We start from the raw sequence: 13,026 nt of genomic DNA, 5'->3' as shown, positions 1-13,026 counted from the left end.
AATGTAACTGGAATATGCTTCATGCAAAAGGTCTCTTGTAAGATATCATTACAAAGCTGATAATCTACTGAGTGTGGTCATCCTATTTGTATAAATGTAAACCCAGTGTAAGTGATTAATACCTGGGGGAGCTAACACCTGTGCATCTCTCTCAGTGATCAGTGATATTCAGGGCGGACAATTTATGAGTTTATGTTGTATATGCTTTATACAGAGTAAAACGGATTTATATGTGGTTTGGATCCCATTGGGAGCTGGGTGTCTGGGTGCTGGAGACAGGAGTGGTTTTCAGTTAAGTCTGCAGCTTTGGGGTGCATGGTTCAGACCCTGAGTCTGTGCTGGAGTAGGCGGGTGTGTCTGGCTCTACAAGGCAGGGTTCTGGAGTCCCAAGCCATCAGGGAAAATGGGCTCAGAGGTAATTCCAACACATCAGGTGGCAGTCCCAGAGGTTCTCTGTGATCAAACCCATCACAAACCCCTAGTTCTTGTATTATATGAAGGGGTAAATAATATTTCCTATTTCACTTTCTCCACACTATACTTGATTCTATAGACCTCTATTATATCTCTTGTTAATCCCAGTCTTTTCAATCTTTTGTACAGAAACTGTTTCATACCCTTAATCATTTTTGTTACCTTTTCTGTATCTTTTCCAGTTCGAATATATCTTTTTTGAGATGAGGCAGCCAGAACTGCATGCAGTATTTAAAGTGCGGGCATCTATTTTCTGCCTTATCTATCCCTTTCCTAATGGTTCCTAACATTCTGTTAGATTTTTTGACAACTTCTGCACATTGAGTGGATGTTTGCAGAGATGGGCTGGATGAATGCACTATAAGGTGGGTAGAGAGCTGGCTAGATTGTCGGGCTCAACGGGTAGTGATCAATGGCTCCATATCTAGTTGGCAGCCGGTATCAAGTGGAGTACCCCAAGGGTCGGTCCTGGGGCCGGTTTTGTTCAATATCTTCATAAATGGTCTGGAGGATGGTGTGGATTGCACTCTCAGCAAATTTGCGGATGATACTAAACTGGGAGGAGTGGAAGATACGCTGGAGGGGAGGGATAGGATACAGAAGGACCTAGACAAATTGGAGGATTGGGCCAAAAGAAATCTGATGAGGTTCAATAAGGATAAGTGCAGGGTCCTGCACTTAGGACGGAAGAACCCAATGCACAGCTACAGACTAGGGACCGAATGGCTAGGCAGCAGTTCTGCGGAAAAGGACCTAGGGGTGAGAGTGGACGAGAAGCTGGATATGAGTCAGCAGTGTGCCCTTGTTGCCAAGAAGGCCAATGGCATTTTGGGATGTATAAGTAGGGGCATAGCGAGCAGATCGAGGGACGTGATCGTTCCCCTCTATTCGACATTGGTGAGGCCTCATCTGGAGCACTGTGTCCAGTTTTGGGCCCCACACTACAAGAAGGATGTGGATAAATTGGAGAGAGTCCAGCGAAGGGCAACAAAAATGATTAGGGGTCTGGAACACATGACTTATGAGGAGAGGCTGAGGGAGCTGGGATTGTTTAGCCTGCAGAAGAGAAGAATGAGGGGGGATTTGATAGCTGCTTTCAACTACCTGAAAGGGGGTTCCAAAGAGGATGGCTCTAGACTGTTCTCAATGGTAGCAGATGACAGAACGAGGAGTAATGGTCTCAAGTTCCAGTGGGGGAGGTTTAGATTGGATATTAGGAAAAACTTTTTCACTAAGAGGGTGGTGAAACACTGGAATGCGTTACCTAGGGAGGTGGTAGAATCTCCTTTCTTAGAGGTTTTTAAGGTCAGGCTTGACAAAGCCCTGGCTGGGATGATTTAACTGGGAATTGGTCCTGCTTCGAGCAGGGGGTTGGACTAGATGACCTTCTGGGGTCCCTTCCAACCCTGATATTCTATGATTCTATGAACTATCCACAATGCCTACAAGATCTCTTTCTTGATGGGTAACAGCTAATTTAGACCCCATCATTCTGTATGTATAGTTGGGATTCTATATGTGAAGTTATCTGATCCAAATATGACCATATAAATCATTGTTGCAACCACTGTTATAAATGTAACCCTTCTGCCCATCAGAGTTGGCAGCAACAAGGGCCAGGTTCAGTATCTAGGGGTTCCATTACAATAACACAATGCAAAACTGGCTCGAGCCCCCACCCAGTGACCTGGGACAAATATATACCACCCCCGCTGGGCGCCTCCAAGAGGCAATACTTCCCCTCTCACAAGCATCAAGTCTGAGTGTAGCAAAAGTCTTTTAATAACAGAGAGAAACAATGTGGCATTACGTTGGGGAAACACCACCAACCGGATTCATAACACAATCCATGAGCAAAAACCCATCCCAAGCAAATTGGGCCATGTCCTTTCCCTTTGGTTCTTGAGTCCAGCAACCCAAAAGTTACCCAAAGTCCCAGAAGTCCAACAACCCAAAAATCTCTGCCCCTGGTCAGTGCAGCCCCAGAGTATGAAAATTTATCTGCATATTTTTACCTCCTAACCTGGGTGGAGGTGGGAGGGTTAAGGGGCACCTTATGTGGTCCGAAGCTGATTGCCCCACCTCTCCATGGGGCTCTGCTCTGCTCTACCAGCCCCCTGTGAGCTGCTCCAACTGTCTCCCATACTGGTCCACTCCACCAGCCACTCCGCTCCACGCAGCTGCCCCATGAACTGCTCCAGCTGTCCCACATACTGCTCTGCAATAGATCTTCAGGCTCCCCCACTACTGAACACAACACTCAGTGATTTCAGCTCTTAGTCATTTTCACTCTTTTGTGATTTCAGCTTGTAGCAGGGGAGCCTCAGTGCTGGTGCACCGTTAGCCCAAAGTGAATTCAGCTCAGCAGCCTGTCACTAGACTCATAACAGAACCAAAATTAGCTCTAGCATTCCACAGTAGAGGAAAAGGGCAGTGTAATTAACATGTAAGACCCATATTAACACCTATCCTTAACCTCTTTCAATTCACTGAGTTTTGGAACCCATGTCCCTTGCCTAGCAAGTGCTACTTAGTTGATGGCGAGTCCCTCCATTATAACAAAGGCCAAGTACAGTTCCACTGTCCTTGATTCACATAATCAGGATAATAACAATTTATTCTTCCTGCCCCAATGACAGAGAAACTGGGGATCCCACAGCAGCCAAAGTGACCATTTGGGCAGCTGTGGGCTCATTCTAGGCGGGGTGGGTGTGCCTATGCAAATGAGATCGGCCCCTGAAGTTCTTTTCCACAACTTGCCACACCGCACCACCAGATGTCACGGTGGAGCTCATCCTGACTCTGCTTACATATATTTGCAAAAACCTTGCATATAATGTGACATCTAAGATGTCTATGAGAAGCTTATGATTTGCTGGTTATGATTGTGCTATCTGTATGCATGTATCATTTTTGTATTTGAAGTTATGAGCATTGGCTCTATACCTGTGTTTCAAATGTTTGCTCCTGGGGTAATGCCCACAGGGTATTTAGTCAGCACATTTTGGAGGGACTATTCAAATTAAGTCGCTCATGAAGAAACACTTACCTGACAATGGACTATGGGGATGCCCATCTACACTGAATGGACTGTTCTACAAACATGCTGTTTGAGGTATAGGTAATGGCTTCTACTGTGTCCAAACCTTCATGCATGGACATGTGACTCTGAACACTATCTTGTCACCCCTAATTTTCCACTAGCTTTGCTGAGGGCTTTGTTTGAAACAATGGGTTTCCCACCACATGGCAGAAGATATAAAAGATCTTGGAATGGAAACACCTCCATTTTGCCTCTTTTCTGCTCCAGCCTCTGGACTTTGAACTTATACTAATGGGAGCATTCTAACCACAGGACTGAGGTCCTTCCAATGATTTGGAAGCAGCCAGAGACTTGACTTAACCCAGCAGTTTATTCCATTGCTGTTACAAGCCTGAACCCAGAATTTTGCCATTACTGTATGTATTTGACTCCTTTGACCAATTTTAACTCTCACCTTCCTTTCTTTCTTTCTTTCTTTCTTTCTTTCTTTCTTTCTTTCTTTCTTTCTTTCTTTCTTTCTTTCTTTCTTTCTTTCTTTCTTTCTTTCTATAAATCTTTAGATGTTAGATACTAAAGGGTTGGCATCAGTGTGATTTTTGGGTGAAATCTGAATTATATATTCACCTGGGTGCATGACTGGTCCTTTGGGATCAGAAGAACCTTTTATTTGATTAAATTAGTTTTAAAAACCACTCATCTTTAAATCCAATGTTTTCGGTGGTAATACAAGGACTAAAATACCTAAGGAAACTGCTTTTATGACTTCTTGTTAGCCACTGTGGTGAAACAGAAGTTTACTTTTGTTCTTGGTTTTGGTATATCTTATGGAGGGATAGCCATTAGTTTGGGGGTATATCTGTCCTATTTCTCAGCAGTTTGTCCTGAATTTGGTATTCTCAGTTGTGACCCACTGAGGCATGGTTACACCATGTACTTCATTAGCATTTCTCAACATTGACTTTCATCTGCCATTTTATTGTCCAGTCACCCAGTTCTGTGAGATCCCTTTGTAACTCTTCCCAGTCTGCTTTGTATTTTCTGCAAACATTGCCACCTCACTGTTTATATTGTGATGCAGTTGCAAAAAAGGCTAATATCATTCTGGGGTTGTCATAAATATAAAGGGAAGGGTAAACCCCTTTAAAATCCCTCCTGGCCAGAGAAAAAGAATCCTCTCACCTGTAAAGGGTTAAGAAGCTAAAGGTAACCTCACTGGCACCTGACCAAAATGACCAATGAGGAGACAAGATACTTTCAAAAGCTGGGAGGAGGGAGAGAAACAAAGGGTCTGTGTGTCTGTTTATATGCTGTTTCTGCCGGGGATAGACCAGGAATGGAGTCTTAGAACTTTTAGTAAGTAATCTAGCTAGGTATGTGTTAGATTATGATTTCTTTAAATGGCTGAGAAAAGAATTGTGCTGAATAGAATAACTATTTCTGTCTGTGTATCTTTTTTGTAACTTAAGGTTTTGCCTAGAGGGATTCTCTATGTTTTGAATCTAATTACCCTGTAAGATATCTACCATCCTGATTTTACAGAGGGGATTTCTTTATTTCTATTTTCTATAAAAATCATGGAGCAGGTCCTCAAAGAATCAATCCTGAAGCACTTGCATGAGAGGAAAGTGATCAGGAACAGCCAGCATGGATTCACCAAGGGAAGGTCATGCCTGACTAATCTAATCGCCTTTTATGATGAGATTACTGGTTCTGTGGATGAAGGGAAAGCAGTGGATGTATTGTTTCTTGACTTTAGCAAAGCTTTTGACACGGTCTCCCATAGTATTCTTGTCAGCAAGTTAAGGAAGTATGGGCTGGATGAATGCACCATAAGGTGGGTAGAAAGCTGGCTAAATTGTCGGGCTCAACGGGTAGTGATCAATGGCTCCATGTCTAGTTGGCAGCCGGTATCAAGTGGAGTGCCCCAGGGGTCGGTCCTGGGGCCGGTTTTATTCAATATCTTCATAAATGATCTGGAGGATGGTGTGGATTGCACTCTCAGCAAATTTGCGGATGATACTAAACTGGGAGGAGTGGTAGATACGCTGGAGGGGAGGGATAGGATACAGAAGGACCTAGACCAATTGGAAGATTGGGCCAAAAGGAATCTGATGAGGTTCAATAAGGATAAGTGCAGGGTCCTGCACTTAGGACGGAAGAACCCAATGCACAGCTACAGACTAGGGACCAAATGGCTAGGCAGCAGTTCTGCAGAAAAGGACCTAGGGGTGACAGTGGACGAGAAGCTGGATATGAGTCAGCAGTGTGCCCTTGTTGCCAAGAAGGCCAATGGCATTTTGGGATGTATAAGTAGGGGCATAGCGAGCAGATCGAGGGACGTGATCGTTCCCCTCTATTCGACATTGGTGAGGCCTCATCTGGAGTACTGTGTCCAGTTTTGGGCCCCACACTTCAAGAAGGATGTGGATAAATTGGAGAGAGTCCAGCGAAGGGCAACAAAAATGATTAGGGGACTGGAACACATGAGTTATGAGGAGAGGCTGAGGGAGCTGGGATTGTTTAGCCTGCAGAAGAGAAGAATGAGGGGGGATTTGATAGCTGCTTTCAACTACCTGAAAGGGGGTTCCAAAGAGGATGGCTCTAGACTGTTCTCAATGGTAGCAGATGACAGAACGAGGAGTAATGGTCTCAAGTTGCAGTGGGGGAGGTTTAGATTGGATATTAGGAAAAACTTTTTCACTAAGAGGGTGGTGAAACACTGGAATGCGTTACCTAGGGAGGTGGTAGAATCTCCTTCCTTAGAGGTTTTTAAGGTCAGGCTTGACAAAGCCCTGGCTGGGATGATTTAACTGGGAATTGGTCCTGCTTTGAGCAGGGGGTTGGACTAGATGACCTTCTGGGGTCCCTTCCAACCCTGATATTCTATGATTCTATGATTCTATGATTCTATTTACTTCTATTTCTATTAAAAGTCTTCTTGTAAGAAAACTGAATGCTTTTTCATTGTTCTCAGATTCAAGGGTTTGGGTCTGTGGTCACCTATGCAAATTGGTGTGGCTTTTCATCCAACATTTCCCAGGAAAGGGGGGGGGTGCAAGTGTTGGGAGGATTGTTCATTGTTCTTAAGATCCAAGAGTCTGGGTCTGTAGTCACCTAGGCAAATTGGTGAGGCTTTTTACCAAACCTTGTCCAGGAAGTGGGGTGCAAGGTTTTGGGAAGTATTTTGGGGGGAAAGACATTTCCAAACAGCTCTTCCCCAGTAACCAGTATTTGTTTGGTGGTGGTAGCGGCCAATCCAAGGACAAGGAGTGGAATATTTTGTACCTTGGGGAAGTTTTTGACCTAAGCTCGTAAAGATAAGCTTAGGAGGTTTTCATGCAAGTCCCCACATCTGTACCCTAGCATTCAGAGTGGGGGAGGAACCTTGACGGAGTGTATTAACAGGAGTGTTGTATGTTAGACATAGGAGGTAATTCTCCTGCTCTACTCACAACTGGTAAAGTCCCAGCTGGAGTACTGTGCCCAGTTCTGGGCATCACACTTCAGGAAGGTGACAAGTTTCAGAAGGGTAGCTGTGTTAGTCTGTTTCAGCAAAAACAATGAGGAGTTTCCTGCGGCACCTTAAAGACTAGCAAATTTATCTGGGCATAAGCTTTCGTGGGCTGGAATCCACTTTGTCAGATCTTTCAAACTATAAGGGTTGTTAAGGACTGGAACAGGCTTCCAAGGTAGGCTGTGGAAACTCCATCATTGGAGGTTTCTAAGAAGAGATGAGACAAACACCTGTCAGGGATGGTCTAGATATACTTGGCCCTGCCTCAGAGTGGGGAGATTGGACTAGATGTCCTGTTGAGGCCCCTTTCAGCACTACGTTTCTGTGAATCTGTGCTTCAGAGAATCGTGTAAGACCCTCTGCAGTGGTTAGTTATGGGATTACCTGTGCACAGGTGAAGTATTTTTTAATCCACGTTGTGGAGTGGTTTGTTTGTTTCCTGGAGCCGGATGATTTCACATACCCTGCCGTGCTCATTGTTAGGGGGCTTATGTTAGGGGGCTTATTCCTTCACCCACTTACTTCCCTGGTCCTTCTCGCATGAACAGAGAGCAACAATACCCGAAGTCCAAAGGTGCAAACAATTCGATGTTTATTGGGGTGAACTTCCAGCAAGCATGATTCCAGTTTCCTTCCTTAGTATCCCCCTTCCCAGCTCTGACACCACAGAGCCTTACACCTGTGTCCCTGTTCCCATTCCTGCCCTTAGCCAAACATGATTCCAATTTCCTTACCCGCATTCCCTGTTCCCATTTCCCCCTTTAGCAAAACATGATTCCAATTTCCTTACCCCCATTCCCTGTTCCCATTTCCCCCTTTAGTAAAACATGATTCCAATTTCCTAACCCCCATTCCCTGTTCCCATCTCCCCCATCCACACACCCACCCCCTCCCTCACTTCCTGATTGACTACAGACTATATAGTAAAACTTGAATTCTGCTTAGCTATACCTTAACCAATCATTTTCCTGAAATTTAACTAACCAATCCTAACATATTGTAACATGATTATGTAACCAATTATATCCCACCACCTCAATTAGTTTACACCCAGCAAAATTAATTATACAGCAGACAGAAACAATCACAGAACCAGACAGAGATTATACAGACAAACAACAGCAAAGTGGGAACTATAATGACAAAACAATACAGACGTGAGGATGTCACATCCCAGCTATTGATAAGTGAGTTCTTGCCAGACAGGATGCTATCAAACTAAGTTTCCTTTTACATTTTCTAGGCACTTCCCTTTCTCTGGAGGTGATAGGATACAATCCTGTCCTGATAGTGCCTGACAGCCCAATAGCACCTTATTTCAATGTGACTAGTTTGGAATGTGAGGATGTGACCGTTCGCTTCCCAGTTTATGGCTGCCTCTGCTGCTTAGCCAAAGGCCTGAGCCTAAGCACAGGGCCACAAACTGTCACAGTAAGAGAAGGCCCTTACACCGGTAGACAGTGGTTTTGATTCTTTCTTTTATACCTCTATCACTAGCCAAGTGATAAGAATACACCTAAATTCTTAGAGTATAGGCCTTTACAGACAGGCCTGAATATCTATATCCTAACAGTCATGTTCTGGATGAAACAATTGAAACAAAGAGTAAACCTTTGAAGAAGAAGGTGCTTTTATCTTTCTTCACTCACTCTTGGGATAAGCTCCTGGAAGACTGTGGTAGCAGAGGCATCAGCCTAATGAGCAATTACTGGATTTTGCATCATTTTGGTGAAATGACAGATAGCAAAGATTGTTAAATATTTTAATTTCTGAACTGTTTCTTTTGACCTAGTTATATGTACAATTATGGAGGTGGTTGACCATGCTTTCATTGTTAAGATGGAGTCAAGGCTTTACTCCTGGGGGAATTCTGTTCTACTTCAGCTTTAATGAGCTGCACATAATTTTAATTTTTTGTGCAGAAAAGAGCTTCTGCCAAAATGTTACTGCAGTTCTGCCTTTTGCCCACCAGAGGGTACTGTGGGGATAGAACAAAGCCCACCTCCCCACCGGAGGTAAGTATGTTACAGACATACTTACTTACAGGTATTTTGAAATAAATGATCATAAATAATTCAAACTGGTGTGTAGAGCCCTGCGCAGATGCAAATTTCTATCTGCAGATGAGGATATCAGTGGATAGCAATCGGTATCTGCTGATCCGCAGGGCTCTACTCCCAGGAAATGCAGCAGCCAAGGGGAGAAGAATGTGGTGCTGCCTCTCCCAGGATCCAGCTTCCTGCATTAGCAGTCCCTCCCGGCCATACTGTACGACCCCAGACAGGAGATGCAGAGTTTTTCAAATATTGTGTGCAGTTTTTCTTTTTTTTTCTGCAGAATTTTAATTTTTTTTGCACAGAATTCCCCCAGGAGTAGATCATAGCACCATTGTTCTGGGTGCCACTCAGACAGAGTGACACAGAACCAGCCTTCATTAACTAACCCAAGCAGCGGAAATGTTATCAATGCCAGCCCTCCTCTTGTCATTGGGATGAACATCGCTCTGCATCTTTCTGGGTCTTGGGCATGTTCTCTTACCCTCCCCTTTGCACAGTCAGGTTTCAGGAGAAAGGGTCTTTACAGCATTATGGCTGATTTAACTGAACCAAAGCTGCTCCGTCACTAGCTAGCTAAGCAGAATAGACTCAAGCCTCGTCTTGCATCTCTACTGTGCATCTACCCTAAGAGGCTGGCGGGGGTTAGCTACATCGCTGGGAAGCTCTGTAGAGTGGACAAATCCATAGACACCACACAGAGAGGGATATGAGAAAGACAGGGCTGGATTAGGGGGTTTCCAGCAATGATCTCATCAATCCATTTGCTGGTGTCCCAGCACCGCAGTTTTAATAAGGCTCCTTGCAATTTCTCTAGTCGCGATCATTTCCTGCTCTTCCTCTGGTAGGCGTCTTACTTGGGAGCCAGGATGAAGAGGCAGAAGCAGATGGTATAATTAATCTCTGTAGATCTGTTATCCCCAGCCCAGTCAGAGTATCCCACAGGGTGCAATGGCCACTAGGATTAATTAAAATGTCGATATTTCTAATGAGTACCTAGGCTGTTCCTTCTCATTGCACTGGGAGCCAGGCTCAGAAGTTACTCTTGACTGCTTTAGCTGAGTTCCATGTGTCATTACCATGAACACCAGAGCCGGAACTGCATTTGACTATTTTAATTTGTATTATCACTATTGTTATAGTAGAATTATGGTAGGACCTACAGTCTGGAACTGAGACATGGGTCCCTTTGTGCAACATGCAGCGCAGATACATAGACACAGTTCCCACCTGAATGCGATCCACATTTCATAGCTGAGAGTGAGAGAGGATTTAATTATCCACGTGTAACGCCAAGAGACCTGGGTCACAGGCAGGATTGAACCTGGGAACCTTTGGAGCTAAAGGCATGAGCCTCTACCACATGAGCTAAAAGTCAACTGGCACTTAGCTAAGTCTGGAAAGCAGCCTCACCAATCTCTCTCTCTCAGTGGTCTCAGTAGCTCTAGGTTACACATGTATAATGGATGGGGAAACTGAGGCACAAAGCAATGTAGTGAGTTACTTAAGGTCAAATACAGAATCTTCTATGGAGCCTGTACTGGAACCTAGATATCCTGTGTCCCAGGCCTTTGTTGTAACTGTAAGATAATGGTTTGCAAATAATTCCCATGGGCTCTTTAAATGTAGGTATGTTGAATTGATACAGTTTTCAATTACAAGATACTATAGCCACCGGCTCTCTTGGCGTCTCCCTCTATGGCCGCCCAGTGCCCATGGTTTGGAGGTCAATGGAGCTTTCCCATTATTCATCAGAAGCTACAGTGGTTTTAAAAATCAATGTACACATTTTGTGCACTGATCTCCCGTTCCAGGTTGTCTTTTCTCAGGCACCATAAGTCTGGATTTGTGGCATTTTAATGCAGCTAAACATATGCGTGTACATCTGGGAACAAAGAATCGAGGCTGTGCTTACAGGATGGGGGCCACTCTCCTGAGGAGCAGCAACTCTGAAAAAGATTTGGGGATCATGGTGAAGAATTAGCTGAATGTGAGCCCCCAGTGTGATGCTGTGGCCAGAAGACCTAATGTGACCCTGGGATATATAATGGAGCAATCTCTAGTATGAACAGAGAGGTGATTTTACCATTGGTGTGACCGCTGATGGTACACTCTGTCCAGTTCTAGTGTTCACAATTCCAGACAGGTGTTGACACATTGGAGAGGAATCAGAGAAGAGCCATGAGAATAATTGAAGGAGTAGAAAACCTGCTTTATAATGATGGACTTAAAGAGTTCGAGCTCTGTAGAGCTGTGTAATAAGGCCAAGATTTTCAACGTCCTCTTCAAGGTTTGAATCTCCAATTTCTACTAACTGTAGTGCAGACTGATTGTACCTGTCGCTTAGGCAGCTTTGAAAATGTCAGCCTCACAGCATGTCAAAGACAGCTCGGTATTTCCAAGCAGACCCATATGCTACTCCTGCACCTGCTGCATATCAACGTGCAGGCGTTTGACCCCCTCTCAGTTTTCTTAGAGCTGCTTTCACCTCCTTGTTCCTCAGCGTGTAGATGGCTGGGTTCAGCATGGGCGTGACCACGTTGCCGAAGATCTGCATAGGAGTCACCAGCACTTTGCTCAGCTGGGGCTGTGTGTAGACCAGGGCGCAGGGCCCGAAGAACAGCGTCACCACCGCCAGATGCGAGGCGCAAGTGGAGGCGGCTTTGCGCCGCCCTTCGGCCGAGTTTATCTTCAGGACGGAATAGACGATCCTGACGTAGGACGCGAGGATGAGGAGGAAGCAGGTCGTGGGCACCGTGCCAGTGTTGGTGAAGGTCACGGTCTCGATGATGTATGTGTCTGCACAGGCCAGCTTGACCACCGGGAAGATGTCGCAGAAGAAATAGTCCACCACATTGGACCCGCAGTAGGGCAGCGTGAAGGTCAGGCTGGTGAGGATGGTGGCGTGGAAGGAGCTGGTGATCCAGGTGCCGGCGGCCAGGAGGGCGCACACCCTCCGGTTCATGATGAGCAGGTAGCGCAGGGGGTGGCAGATGGCCACGTACCGGTCGTAGGCCATGACGGTGTAGAGCAGGCACTTGGTGCTGCCCAGGAAGTGGTAGAAGAAGACCTGGGACATGCACCCGCCCAGAGAGATGGTTCTATTCTTGGCCCAGAGGTTGGCCAGGAATTTAGGGGTACTGATGGAGGAAAAACCAATGTCCAGCACGGAGAGGTTGCAGAGGAAGAAATACATGGGGGTGTGCAGATGGGGGTCAGCGAGGATGGCTAATAAGATAAGCAGGTTGCCCAGCAGGGTGCAGAGGTAGAAGGCTAAGAAGGTGACGAAGAGGATGGTCTGGAGGCCATCGGTGTTGGGGATCCCTAAGAGGATGAAATGAGTCACCGCAGTGTGGTTGACCCGCCCCACGGAGGACTCATTCCTGGGGTAGGGGAGAGAAATAACGCCAGTGAGTTACTGAAACCAAAAGACCTGTCATCCTAGAGCTGCAATGCTTACCCTTCCTTCCACAGCCCCCATGACTCACAGTCATTAGGAGTGGTGTACATTTCTATCATTGTAATGCCACTTGGGGTCAGGGTCTCACTGTGCTAGTGCTGAACATGGAAAGAGCAAATGTCTGCCTTGAAGATCCTACAGTTCAGAGAGGAACAAAGGGGACGTATTTTCTATTCTATTCTAGTCCATTCCAGTTTCTTTTCCTCTTTCCTGTCCTATTCCAATGTCTTCAATTCTGTTCTGTCTAAGCCCTTTCCCCACCCCTGTCACCACAGTACCTTTGAGCCTTCCTTTTGTGGCCAGCATTTGTCATATATAGTTTGGTCTCTCCCTCGTGCTCTCCGCAGAGGGATAGCCGTGTGTGCAGTGGAGTGATTGTTTTGGTAGGGTTTTGTTGTTATAAATGCACTGGCTGCTATGTGTTTGTGTTAAGGAAGAGGACGAGGATGGAAATTACAAACCAATGAATGTGGTGAAGAAT

At 45.4% G+C, this 13,026-nt stretch overlaps 1 protein-coding gene across 1 annotated transcript; it reads right to left on the bottom strand.

Moving 5' to 3' along the window:
* Positions 1–11,522: 11,522 nt before the first annotated feature.
* Positions 11,523–12,604, bottom strand: LOC140896826 (olfactory receptor 10D3). Its single transcript, XM_073308831.2, has 2 exons — positions 12,546–12,604; positions 11,523–12,468 (listed from the first exon to the last, which is right to left on the bottom strand). Exons 1-2 carry the CDS (start codon positions 12,602–12,604, stop codon positions 11,523–11,525), a joined length of 1,005 nt encoding a protein of 334 aa, XP_073164932.2.
* Positions 12,605–13,026: the final 422 nt, after the last annotated feature.

The sequence above is a fragment of the Lepidochelys kempii genome, chromosome 13 (genome assembly GCF_965140285.1).
Source record: "Lepidochelys kempii isolate rLepKem1 chromosome 13, rLepKem1.hap1, whole genome shotgun sequence".
NCBI classification, from domain to species: domain Eukaryota; kingdom Metazoa; phylum Chordata; order Testudines; family Cheloniidae; genus Lepidochelys; species Lepidochelys kempii.
The sequence above is the reverse complement of the archived record's forward strand: the minus strand, read 5'-3'. Positions and strand labels throughout refer to the sequence as shown.